Source organism: Falco biarmicus, chromosome 10 (assembly GCF_023638135.1).
Source record: "Falco biarmicus isolate bFalBia1 chromosome 10, bFalBia1.pri, whole genome shotgun sequence".
Taxonomy (NCBI): Eukaryota; Metazoa; Chordata; class Aves; order Falconiformes; family Falconidae; genus Falco; species Falco biarmicus.
The window spans coordinates 20,825,724-20,839,717 of record NC_079297.1 but is presented as its reverse complement, the minus strand read 5'-3'; the positions used below and the strand labels follow the sequence as shown (position 1 = coordinate 20,839,717).

At 46.6% G+C, this 13,994-nt stretch overlaps 1 protein-coding gene across 1 annotated transcript; it reads right to left on the bottom strand.

Annotated features, from left to right (window-relative positions):
* Nucleotides 1-2,203: 2,203 nt before the first annotated feature.
* FGF19 (fibroblast growth factor 19) lies at nucleotides 2,204-7,836 on the bottom strand. The gene is made up of 3 exons (XM_056354869.1): nucleotides 7,590-7,836; nucleotides 7,409-7,512; nucleotides 2,204-4,050 (listed from the first exon to the last, which is right to left on the bottom strand). Exons 1-3 carry the CDS (start codon nucleotides 7,819-7,821, stop codon nucleotides 3,718-3,720), a joined length of 669 nt encoding a protein of 222 aa, XP_056210844.1. The 5' UTR covers nucleotides 7,822-7,836; the 3' UTR covers nucleotides 2,204-3,717.
* Between the last annotated feature and the right edge of the window lie 6,158 nt (nucleotides 7,837-13,994).

Genomic DNA, 13,994 nt, shown 5'->3' with positions numbered 1-13,994 from the left:
TTGCAAATGAAAGCACCACAATTCTCCTAGAGAAACGACAGTCAGCCGGGATGGGTACGACGACGGCCAGTCCTGGTGGTGTTTACATTCCCACAGAACCAAAGGCAATGCTGTGCCGAAGTTTTTTGCACACCCAGTTCCTGACCGAGTCAGGTGTCTGATGGCAGGGAAAGCGTTTTCCAGTAAACCTTCCACCTCAAGCTGTGATCTTGTCAGATTTTATAAGCAAAACAGCCAGGTCTGGTCAGTGCTTGGATGGGAAACCTCCAAGGAAAACCACAGTGCTCCAGGAAGCGGTGTGGGTAATTTAGCTCCTGGCATCCTTCCCTCGGTCTGAATAAATATTGAACCAATTCTGCTGCAGTCAGAAACATTGTGCTGCTGGTGGAAGATGCGAACCCAATGGTGTCAGCGCATAGGGTCACTGGAGAGCTCAAGATGCTGTTTGCAAATGTAAGGTTGCTCACCTTCGTGCTCATGACCAATGTTTACCAGGAACATTGTTACATCTACTTAAAACATCTCTCACCGCTTAAATTAAACAGCATGCCCTCTGAACTCTGCTATTTGCTGTGCTTCCCATCAAAACGCTGCATTTTTTTAGCAGGAGACTAGAAGTGGATTTTTTTTTTACCAAATATTAAAAGTTCATATTTCTCTTATTTTGTTTCCTCTTTTTTTTTTTTTTTAATTCTTTTACAAAAAAGCCTTGAAAGGTATTTAATGTTCAAAGAAACTATAGTGGCTGATTACAACTGGGAATGAAAACTAGAATGCCCCAAGCCTGAAAACTTCTGGAACAAACCAGCTTAAAACTCAGGACTACACTGTGTAGTACAGGAGGAGCAGGAGTCCTCCGGGTGTGTGGCAGTGGCTCAGCCCACAGGAGAACAGGAAACACCATGGGGGATATCTGCCAGCCAAGAAATCTGCAATTCCTGTGACTTACAGCATTTCCAAACAGAAACGTTCGGTCTCTTTTCCTGCCAGAAATCCACACCTTTTTCAGGCAAATATAACCAGTTGTCTCCCCAGCTCCGCTGTTGAGCATGGCTCCCATTTTTAAAAGGGAGCCACTCTGCACCCACGGGATGGGTTGCGTCCTGCAGGTGGATTTTTGCAGCCAAAAAAGAACCAGAGAAACCACAGCTGATCGGGAAACCTTCCATCTCCCCCAGGAATCACACCCTCACCCCCACCCCCAAGCAGCTGGGGGTTATAATGCACTCGGTTCTGTGGCCAGCCCTGTGAAGGCTGTGAGCAGGGTGAATGGCAGGGTTTAATGATAGAAACGGAATATTAAAGGGATCTCTTCTAGAATAGATGGGAAGTCACAACTGCTTTACTGCAGATGAAGCATAACTCGTGATGCCTACAGGCAGCACTCCCCAGCCTCGACCTACAGCTGCCTGGCGGGGGCTGTGGGCAGGGGCGGTCGGTCTCTGCTCCCAGGGAACAGTGACAGGACAAGAGCGAACGGCCTCAGGTGGCGCCAGGGGAGGTTTAAATTGGGTATCAGAAAAAACTCTTCACCAAAAGGGTCGTTAAACATTGGAACAGGCTGCCCAGGGAAGTGGTGGAGTCACCGTCCCTGGAGATGTTTAAAAGACACATAGACGTGGCACGGGGGACATGGTTTAGCGGTGGGCTTGGCAGTGCTGGGTTTATGGTTGGACTCAATGACTTTAAGGGTCATGCCAACCTAAACAATTCTATGAATCTTTTGATTCATATTGAATGATTTGATTATGATTTGATTCATAATGAATCATATGATTGAATGATGAGGAATGGGAGGAAAACATCAGGACACAGACAGCCTAAAGCTGAGCTTCACTCGTGTTGTATCAAGAGAGTAGCAGCTTAGGACTAGATAGAGTGACCTTCACATATCCCAAGGCCAAATTTAATGAGCTGTTTCCAAACTGCTTCCTAACAGATAGATACTTTTCTTAGACTTGCCATTTCACATGGAGCTCATCAGAACCTGGCAGCAGACAGACTGGAATTCCAGCCTTGGCATTCCCTGCCTAGCTTTGGGAAAACCCTGTTGTCTCTCCATGTCCTTGTCTGTTGTCCCTCAACCATGCCACCTCCACAAGGGACTCCATCTCCTGCTGTGGAGCCAGATGCCATGGTTTGCTAAAGCTCCTTGAAGTCTCTGGACTATAGGAGTGACAAAAAAGTCAGCTAGATTTCCGTCTTGAAGATGATTTCTTTTTTTATTGCAAATGTACACATTACACTACTGATAATGCACAGAAATTTAAAAAGCTATCGTCCGCTAAAATGTCATGATTACAAAACTCCACAAAATTTGTTACAACTAAAAAACCCACCTTCAGGAGTATATAAATAGAATTTTGAGCATAAATAACAGTAACAAAATAAACAGATGTACGTATTCAATAAATTAATTATAAATATTGCATTGGCAATGAAGTGCTAGGTCAGAAGAACACCAGTATTTCCAGTAGAGCTTTTTTTGTATAGAAATCTCTATTATAAAGGAACCTTCGGAAATGAGTAAAATCCCTGAACCCTTTTCTCACATTGCTTTTTTTTTTTCCCTTCTTTTTTTTTCCTCTTTGGTTTCACCGTGGTTATTCCTTCATCAAATTTTTACTACAGGAGAACAGAACTGAAGACGTCAGCCATCCGTCTTGGCCATGAAGTATTCATAATCCCTTCCTGCAAGAAGAACGGTGGGGCTGACCCAGTTCTGCAGCATTTAAATCACTAAACTCTCCCTCCACCAATTCCCATGGACACAGAATTAAGCCTGGAAGGGACTTGAAAGAATTGCTGATGGTTAAAGGTTAGACACAAAAGCCTATTTTGCAACCGATTTGACCTACACATCATCCATGTTCAGTCTTTTTCTCCATTTGCTGATAACATACATGCTTACATACAACAGAATTTTAATTTAAACACTAATTTGAACTGCTCATTCCCTACCTGATGAACACAAACTAGCATTCTGTGCACTCTTCCAACCGCACCCTAAGCTCTCACTAATGTTAATGAAAACTCTCCACTCCATGATGCTGATGCCACAGTGAGCATAAATTAGCCTATAAAAGAAATCAAAGATCTAGTTTTACCAAGTACCTTATAGCAATAAGGGAAGGAAGAAATTTTCCCCTTTCTTCCCTTATTTCCTAAGGGAAGAAAAAGCACAATATACAAGCAGAACTGTTTTTTCAGTGGTATGCTTTCCGTAGAAAGTTTTCCCAGAACATTTTCAGCAGCTTTGCAAGAAACGACGTTCACTCTAGTTCATGTAACCACATTTACTAGCTTTTCCTTAACCGTGTTTTCTTCCAAATGCTTGTCTTTAAGGCCTCTGAAGAGGAAGATGTTTTCTGCATTTGTTCATATGAGCAGAAACAACAGGTGAACTTATGTGGTAAGGAAGTTGATGTAGAAAAAATTGTAATTATTTTATCATCACCCTGGTAATGGAGGAACTCTGATGAAGCTACTAAGCTTTCCTTATTTAATCCTTCTTTTCCAAATAAAACTATGGCTAGGCAATTCTTTAGACTATAGAATAGCCTCTGGGCACTCATCTCTTACAGGTACAACACATTGCAAGGAAAAAGCTGGCTCCATACTGAAATATACAGAAAAGTTCAAAATACCACTACATGAAAAGCTAAAAACCCTGCAGTATTCTGCAATATTTCTTCAAAAACACGTGTGGGATCAGAGTCATTTCTGAAAGCTGGGGCTCTTCACTGGCGAGAGTTTGGAGGTGATGCCAAAGGGGTCCATGCTGTCCGTTTCGAGGGGCGAGGAGTACACCTCTGGTTCAAAGGCCTGGCTGTAATCACCGTATTCACCAAAGTCTGTTGACTCCACGGGCACAGTGTTGATCATAGGTAAGAAGTGAGATAGCGGAAGAAAATCTTTTCCTTTGAACTGTTGTCTTTGCTTGGCACTACTCAAAGACACCGATATTCCATATTTTTTTGATTTATATACATTGTAGCCATCTGGACGAATCTCCTCTTCAAAGGAACAATCCTCAGTGGAATACCTGAGCTGAACAGCAAGGAGTAACGAGAATTACAAACACACCCACCGCAGTCATTGTATTCAACCACCACATAAACCTTTGACACAACCAGCCCTTCTCCCTCTGCTGTCAGCAGGGATGTCCCTCTGGCTTGTCACAGGTTTGTCTGCACCTTGCAGACCCCACTGCTGGTGGGCTGCCCACTGCCCCTCCCCCTGGCTGCTGCAGGGGTGCAGGTGGGACCCCTGGCTCTGGCAACTGCTCTTTCAGTGATGGACCACAGCCACTGAGATGAAGTGCCCTGAAGTGGTCAGGCAGTTGGATGAGATGTTAGTTGTGGTCCCTTCCAAATGAAATATTCTTTTCTACTCTATTCCATTCTATTCTGCTCTATTCTACTCTCTACTCTACTCGAGCTCCCCATGTTGCACATAGCATGCGTTTTGTGTTTACGAGGCCATTAAAAGACCTAATCCAGAACTCCTGAAGTTAATGCACATCCATCACGTTAAATAAACTTTGAATCCTGGATGTGTACTTCTCCACAGCTACCACGCTTCTCCTGTCCTGAGCCCAGGGGAAAAGGGTCTCAGATGACAGTGCTGGTTTAGAGAAACCGTCCTTAACTGCTGACAGTACGTAACTGCAGCCACGAGACTTAATCCAACAACCATCAGGTAGGAAACTCTAGCTCTGTTAGAGATTTGCCTGTGTAAGGGCTTCAGGATCAGGTCTGCAGAAAGGCAGCATGCAAACATGGTAAAAAATATTAAAGAGGTAATTGTCTTTTTTTGCTCAGCATTTACTGAAATTACAAAACATCAGTTAACACAGGGTTATTTTCTCGTTACACATTAGTTAGAACAGCCAAATTAATACCAGTGCAAGTTAAGATTCTGTATAGAAGAATGTATTTTCCTAGGTATGAATTTGTAAAATTACATTTGTGGTATGCTGCATGTATAGTACGTTAGGATTTTGTATCAGCAGCTCAGACCTTCCCAGATCCTTACACAAGCACTGAATTTCTTACAGCTCCAGGGCTATGTCAGGCTCAATCACTGCAGGTGATTGAACCTGCGGGCAATAAAAGACAGCTACTGATGGTGTTCCAGCCTGCAGTGACAGCAGTGTCCTTACATGAACGTTCTGCTTGTCTGAACAGAGCTCATTTGCTAAACTTCAGCCCTTTCTCAAGCACCCTCAATAATATGGAGTACTATTTTGTCTTTTAAAAGCATTTTTCAAAGAAATGCAGTAATTTTTTTAAAAAAAGGTGCTTTCTCCAAATAAAATCATGCAATATTTATCCATCTGCACACATATCTCAGAAAAACATGTATATATGATACAAATTTATGGCTGAATTGTTAGCTGTCTTTATTTCTGTGAGTGCTCAGCCTCACCAACAAGGATGATGAAATAAAAAAGCCTCTTGAGTAAGCACACATTACAAGTAACAGTTATTGATTGTACCCCCCCGTGTCTCGACTAGATCATTCCTGCTTCCTCTCGCTGGTATTGTCTCTTGTGTATTCTTTTAAGCAAGTACCAAACACACTTTAAGTATTTCCATATCATCTTTTTCACAGGAGAAATTTATAGTATGTCAGTATATTCAGCAGTTACATGATTTCCCCTTAAACTACTGACCAGGGCACACTGCACATCAAAAATCAACTCTCGTCATCAGTTTTCCAGTCTGATGGAAAGTCTTTTTTCCTTAAAAAAGGGCATGTTTCAGGACAGCAAGTGGTTGCCCAGTTCAGTCCCCAGACACTGTATTTGCCCCTTCATTCTTCCACCCCTGAGTGTAGCTCTGATAAGGCAAAGATTTGCCTGCCCTGGCTGTGAGCAGAGAGGTGACAGCAGGTGTCCACAACACAGAGATGTGGCGACGTGGCTACATGTTACTGTATTTTCAGAGAAAATCCCCTGCAATTAATACTATGCACCAACACAGTCTGAGTCCAAGCATATGTATATGCCTTCAAAACAGTGTTACATGAAAGCTATTTTAAAATTCTGCGATTGCTAAAGTCCAGCCAGCAGCTCCAACGGAAGCAGGATCCAGGCTCTGCTTTGTTTTCATTGATCATATTGCTTTGGATATACATTAAAACCCTAAGCTAATAATTGACCTATATCATCTGACCCTATGCACCTTATCACAGCATCGATTGATTCTAGCCCAGGAAAGCAAGAAAACAAGAAAGGCTTAATTATATGTTATATACGTATTGCTCTTATTAAACATGCTGGGAGTTTTGGGAATGGGCCAAATCCTCACCCAACTGAAATAAGCAGAATTTTTGTGGGAGTAATGGAAGCAGAATCAAGCTGTATCTTTTCTACAGCATAATAAAAACCCATCTCCCTGTGAAACTCAGGCTGCCATAAAGCAGTTACACACAGCATAAGTCTGAGTCTTACCCTTTCAATTCTAGAGCTGGCAACTGCTCTGTGTGGCTTAAAACAAGTTTACACCGCTGACAGTGCCTAGCTGATACGCTGACATACCCAGGGAGAAAGCATGGATGACCGACCCAGCAGAGTGATGTCAGTAGGTCCCTCAGCCCCTCCGCCTGCTGGGGTCCCGCAGGTGAGCTGCTCTCCCAGCCCACACCTGGGGCGGTGGAGAAGGGTCCCTCGTCCCTCGAAATCCTGTTTCTGTCTGGTACAACCTACGGGATGGTGACTCCCTGTTTCTAGGACTTGGTGCCTGTCAGCCATCTGGCTGCATCTCCTTTTCCAAGGAGTAATCCTGGTTTTTTTCTTCTTCCAAAACAGTGAGAAATTACTCAGATTCTATGGTGTAATTTAATCTATTTCTGCAGCGGAGACGCAGCCACCCACCGCTGAGGCTTTTTACACATCAACGCAATTTTGCCCTGGACCATATCCTCAGTGTATTTTGGCCGGGGACACGTAGCACATCCTTTGCTCCCTAAATGATGCTCCCTTGCTGCCTTCTCACAATCCCGACGGCCTTTCGTGCAGCGGCAGCGCCCAGGATCCCCCATGCTCCAGCCAGAAGGAGTGACGGGGGCCCCGAGAGCTTTGTTAACCCATCACCAAGCGTAACGCTAAAAAGAATATAGCGGCCCTTGGTCTCGGCTGCGCGGCGGCGCGGGTGGAAAGCTCCCGTGGGGAAGGGGAGCCCGGGGCAGAGCCGGCGGGGAGCGGGAGCAGGGAGCGAGGAGCGGGAGCAGGGAGCGGGGAGCGGGAGCAGGGAGCGGGGAGCGGGAGCAGGGAGCGGGGAGCGGGGAGCGGGAGCAGGGAGCGGGGAGCGGGAGCAGGGAGCGGGGAGCGGGAGCGGGGAGCGGGGAGCGGGGAGCGGGGAGCGGGGAGCGGGGAGCGGGGAGCGGGGGTGTCGGAGCTCACCTGCCCGTGCAGCCGCCCCGCCTCGTCCATGCAGAGGTAACGGGAGCTCCGCACGCCCTTGATGGCCACGGTGCGCACGGCCACGGCGCGGATCTCCAGCAGACCTGCGGCAGCGGAGGGAAGAGCGGCGTTAGCCCCGCGGCCCGCTCCCGCCCCGCCGCGCCCCGCCGCCGGTACTCACTCTGCGGGCTCTGGCTGCCGGCGGCGTCCACCCGGCCGTCCCCGCCGATGCGCAGGAAGCAGCTGAAGAGCCCGTGCTTGCTGGCGGTGTAGAGGTGCCGCAGCCGGATCGGCTCCCCCCAGCCGTAGTTGACGTGCGGACCGGCGTCGGGCAGCGGCAGCGACACGGCGGCGGCGGCGGCCAGGCCCAGCAGCGCCAGGGCGGCGGGGCGGGCGGCGGGGCGCGGCCCCATGCGGCGGGCGGCGGCGGAGCGGCGCGGAGGGGGCACGGATGGGCGGCCGGGCGCTGACTGCGCTGGCGGCGCCGCGGGGATGTAGCGCGGGCGAAGCCAGCCCCCCGGCCTTTTATAGCTCCGCGTTATCAGCCCGATCGATTCGGCCGCATCCAGCTCCAATATAGAGCCCATTTCATAGCGGGAATTGGTCGGGTCGGGCACTCCCCCCGAAAATATTGATCAGGTGACATCATTTCGCAGGGGACACCCTGAAGGCGCTCCCTCCCCACCCGCACCGCCGAGCTTTCCCCCGCTTCGAGGCTCCGGTCGCGCCTTTGCCCGTCGGGCCAGGGCTGGACCCCCGCGGTCCCGGCTGCCCCGACGGGACGGGACGGGACGGGCGGCACTGCCGGGCCCGCAGCCCCTGCCCTGGTGTGCGTAAGCGCCGGGCCGCGGAGCGGGGCTCCCCGGGCGTGAATGCGCACCCGCCCGGCTGTGCGGAGGGGAGGGAGCCCGCCCGGGCTGCGACTGCCCGGCCCCGCGCCTGCCCAAGCCCCTGCCCATCGTCCTTTATTTCCTTTTCAGAATAAAAGAGCTGCGCCCCCGGGGAATGCTTCCTAAACCTCGGGGCACACCCCGTGGGCAGGGGTCGTGCCGCTGTGGCAGGGGCGCTGGGGGAGCGGGGCCGCCGTTCCCCTTTACCGGCAGCCGGCGGGGCACAGCCGCATGCCTCCCGCACGCCGGGGCGGGCCGGTACGGCTCGGCATGGCCCTTGCACGGCTTTTGCACGGCTCTTGCACCGCCCTGTACGGCCCTGCACTGCCTTTGCACGGCTCTGGCACGGCCCTTGCACGGCTTTTGCACGGCTCTTGCACCGCCCGGTACGGCTCTTGCACGGCCCGGTACGGCGGGTCTGGGTGGGCCAGCGCGGCTGCCGGGCTCTATCGCCGCCCGGCCATCCCCGGCTGTGTCACTAGATGGAGCCGGGCGCCTGGGCTGCGGGCTGCCCGGGGGGCGCTGCAGCCCCCGCCTGTCCCCAGCCGCACACGGAAACCGGGGCAAAACCGCCGTCTGCGGTGCAAGCGCGTGGCCCGCGGGCGGCCCGACCTCAGCCGCACACGCGTGTTTCTTCTGGCGTGTCCGTGGACTGAGGACCTCGCCCAGCCGGTGCACCAGGGGCGGTGGAAAGTAGCGCTCACACTCGTATTTTTGCATCTCAGGGGCACCTTAGGGCATTGCTGCTGACTTTTCTGCTGTCCATCCAAACTGAGCATTACAGGAATTTTCTGAGATCTCAAGAGAGAAAACGAGGAATTCCACAAGTAAGAAAAATGCTTCTCCCCCAACAGGAGAACAATTAAACAACAATTGAACAAAACATAACCCCGTGCCCCTAGCGAGTTCTCCGAGACAATGGATTCGGTCAGCTTCCACATACTGCTTTTATATTTTGCTACTTGTCTACTTTCATCCTTTTAGTCTTGCATCTCCCTCCTGTAAACACACAAATAACTTTTCTTTATGAGTGATCTTAGCTCAGTGGGGCTGTGCACATAGACAAGGTCATACAAAAATAGAGTCTTGTAGGACAATGGCCCTCATCAGTATAAATGTTTATGCTTACTATCACATGTAGTTTACGGTACTGCAGGTAATGGCATCGATTGACCAGAGTTTGAATGATCGGGGTCTTGCATCTCCAGCTCCCAGGAGCAAGGAATTATATGTCACTGACCATTTCAAAGGTAACTACTGCTTTTGGTTTCCTTCAGGGTTTTTCTGATGGTCAGCTTGAGACACCCAAAAAGGAGCCCAGTTTTCTGTACGTGGTTGATGAATAATTAATAAAGATCAGGACCACTTCACTTTCAGGTTTCTCCTGCTGCATCCTGCAAATCATGGGATGATTTGAGAAATTCTGGCCTTTCAAATGTCACAGAGGTTTACAATATTATAAACCCAGTAAATAATACTGAGGCATCCAAGACCCTATTTTTTTTTTCCTCTGCAGAATTCTGCAATGTTATTACATGACTGCCACAAAGGCAGTTCACTGCCCTGCAACCCTGGGCCCCACAGCAGTTGTGCATGTAACTCATCCTGGCTACACATGCATTCTTCAAGGTATTGAGCAACCACCACACACACAGAAGCTGTGGTCTGAAATTAATCTGAAAGGCTTTTTTAGTTCATTTTGTTTTGCATCTCAGGGACCAGAAGCTATTTGATGAGTACTATTTATGCTGTACTACAGTGTGAACCATATTCATGGTCATAAGTATCCATTTTCTTCATCAAGAAGTCAAACTTCTTTCCAGCGGTAAGGGATTGATGCTTGCAACTTGTTCATTCATTTTGACAGCATTATTATTCCCTTGTGAAGATCAAAAATTGCGACAGAAAGGGCAAATCCTTTGCACTAAATGTTATTTCAAATAAGTAAAAAAGCTGACTATAAATGAGAATTTCCCAACGATTGATGGAAAGCTCTTAGAAATTATTTTCATCCTTACTGTTGCTGATGTTACATGGAATGATGTTTAAAGGTTTATGTCTAATAAGATGCAAATGAAGCACTTCACTGATTTTTTGGAATGGCCTCTCTTGTTATAGGAAGCTTTCAATCTAAGTCATTTGTCCGAGTTCCTCTGCAGTCAGTGACAGAGGTAAGCACCTCCAAGTACTTCTCTGGACTGGATACTGCCAATTCTATCCCAAAACAGCTGTTTAAGAGATATGGGTTAAATAATCTCTGGAAGTGCCTATTTCTTTATTGGCTCTGGAAAAAAGCCTAGATGATTAACTCAGATTAAGTATCTTATTTTTAGCTAAAGCTGAATGAGCTAATGAATCTCACTGTTTTCAAAATGTAAGAGTTGCAACATGTGATTTTCGTTCCAGTTCCTATCCATGTCACTGGACTTTATAATTTATTGGCATAATTTTGCCCAAGTTCAATAGAAAGACACATGTCTTTTCATGGTCCTACAAATGTATTTGCAGGAAAAAAAATATTATTTGCTGAACAGATTTATTATAGGATAAATCACACCGCCACTTCCAGTGTTGGATCTGCTCCCTATATAAAGCGCCTGGAACAAGGAAACCTGGTAGTGCAGGACTTTTTCCTTTTATGAAGGTAGGAAAAAAAACCCAAAACCAAACAGAAGGAAAGTCTTGTAGAAAAAAAATACCTTCTGACCGAAGAGTACACAACTGCAAAAGCATTTTCACCTGTTGTAATGAATCATTTATTTCCACTGCACTTTTCAATGTCCCGATGCAATTTCTGCAGAATAAGAACTTCAGCTTTCAGTAACAGAATGTGTTTTGGAAGAACATTTTTTTGGAAGAACATATTTAAAAGTCAAACATCCAGAGGTCCTGGAACATGCCAAAAAGATAACAGAGGGCTTGTGCCTCACTGTGCAATAATGTCATTGGAACCAACAGAAATGAAACCAAGGAAGGTGCCCACAAGTGATGATCAGAAGTAGGGCATGAAGCCACCCTAGGAGAAGGTGGTCTACTGTGGTGGAGATCAAAGGAAAAATTACATGAGTTATTCAGGCCAATTGAGGATCAAAATGTGATGAACTAGGTGTGTTTAGGGTGAAGAGACAACTTCTCAATAGTAAAATAACTTCAGAATATTATGGTGAAAGCTTTGGATATATGTCATTGCAGAAAGAGGAAAATAGTATGGAAAATTTAAAGACTTTCTGCTTCCTTTGGAGTATCTTTGGGATCTCCTGCAGGTTTAGGAGTAGGCATTACATGAATGTGGTCCAATATTACTTTTGAGAAGAGATTTGTAAGTCTTTTCCCCTTTTCTCTGAATTTGGTAGTGGCAGGATTACAGCGGCTGTAAGTACTCTGAGGAAAGCAAGGTCCCAAGCAAAACTAGAGTTGTTAGTGCTCATTTCTTTGGGTTCTAACTTCTGCTGTAGTTCCTGCATGTCACCCCAGAAGTGACGGCAGAAAGAAAGACTTTATTTTCCCCGTGGCAAAGGGCCAGCAGAACAGTCCAGCCCTTTCTCTTGCTTCTGGTAGAGAAGAGTATCTCAGGCAAATGAGGGAAGGCAGAAGTGAAGACACAGGACACTGCGATATGCGGTTATTCGAGCACGAGGTTGTTCTATAAAGAGCCTTATCAGCACAGCCCAAGTCAAAAAACCTGCCTAAGAAGGAGAGGTTACTCCACCATATGTCAAGGACTGCTCTGCTTCCCAGCTGCTTCTGCAATCCAAGAGGCATAAAGGTGACAATATTTCTCCCTGGGCTGTGAATGAGCACAGAACTGAGATTCCACAGCTCCGGCTCTGTGCACCCACTGACAGGATGTCACACGGCGGGACGAGCGGTCACGGAGGCTCTCCAGAGCTATCACAACCAGCATAGGGCTCAGTCAATTTGTCGGATCCAAATGCATCGGATACTTAAAGATTTTTCTATTGAACAACTTCTGGAGGAGTTCCTCTTCTAAAACCGCTCTGCTAAAGAAAGCCAGCGTGCTGGGCAGATCGTTGCTACTGTAATTTGTAGTCGCATGTGTTATTGCTGGTTCTTTCCAATGAACACAACCAGACAATTAATTTCAAATATCTCTCACCATTCTGTTATCTAATGCTTTCTTAACTATTGCTATCAGTCAATGCATTCCTGAGAGGAATACTTAGCTTGGAATTGACTTGAAGCTTTCACAGTCAAATGATATCTTCTGATTAAGTCTACTCTAAACCCCACAAAAGTCCTGTCAGCTTCAAATGGCCTAAATGCAAGTTTTAATCACTGTAAGTCGTTATTTCATACTTTGGAAATACTTAATCCACCCCATCCTTTCTGTGTGCTATGAAATCCTTTGCAATCCTGGTGTAGAAGAAGTGTTACTGATTTTCTGGGAACATATTTGTAACGCTAGCTTTCCAGCACTTTATTTACACTAAATCAACAAAAGTTATTTATTTATTTATTTATTTAGTTAGTTAGTTATTAGCAAACCTGCCTGCATCCTGCAGCAGAAATTAGTAATTGCAAGTTTCTTTGCCAGTAGATTACATTTTCCTTTCTCACTTGGCCTAGGCAGGAAGGCCCTTGGACCTTGTTTATGCAATGTGTTTGTGAAAGCCATGAGGAAAGATTGTTCAGAAAAGGGTCTCTCTAGACTAATAGCTTCTCAGTGAAAAGTGGTATGAATGGAGCATTTACCTGTGCTCTTCTCTTGTCATGTTGCCTTTATGACAAGTTCCAACTCCATTGGAAATATTTTTCCTTTAATAGAGAATGGGCCAGTAGAAGAAGTTATAGCACAAAAAGAAAGAAACAGATACGCCACCAAAGTTTGGCTTCAAACTCGCGAGAGCACGTGCCCAGAGCTGTGGTCCTGTTCCAACACATCCAGAGCCCTGGAGAGCCAGAATTAATCAGGTGATCCTATACAGTCTGATTTAGTGACAATTCCCACAAAATCTGTCCTAAAGAGCATAGTAGGAAGCCAGGATGTGCAAAGACTTCAGCAACAAGACACATTAAACCAAACCTGACACTGGGGCAACTTCGCTGAGTTATATTTGGGAAGAATTTGTTCCATAAAGGTCTAACTTCCCTTCACTGGAGGTGCAAAATTGTTCTCTTTGTCAGCAAGGACACTGAGCCAGGGGCTCTCAGGCAGTGAGTTTTTGGAAGTCAAAGTTAAGAAGGGGGTTGGAAGGGGTTTAACTATACCTGTCTCTTTGGCGAGGCACTGAATCCCCCTTCTCTTGACATCAGGCCTCCCATATACCTGGGAACGTGATCATAACTCTGCTTAAAAGGCAGATGTTTTCTCAAAAGCACTTGCAATAGTAATCCTGATTTGTTGTAAAACCGATAACACAAAGTCTTTTAATTGTGACAATTATAATAAATTATATCACTAATATATTTGGTAGGTTTATGGCCATCTAAGTTGTCTTTTAGCTAGAATCAACTCTTGAATATTCATATAGTGAAGAATTGAATATTGAAGAATAACCTATGGGAGAATTGTTACTGCTTATGTGATGCTGAGGATCAGACAATCCTATGGTTGTCCCTGATGTCCCATAAAGATAGAATGCTTTTGAGGTGTTCATCTGAGGCTCTACAGCATGTCAAGTTTACACACGACAGCGGTCTCAGGAGGATGATCCCACACAGCCGAGTCACAGAGA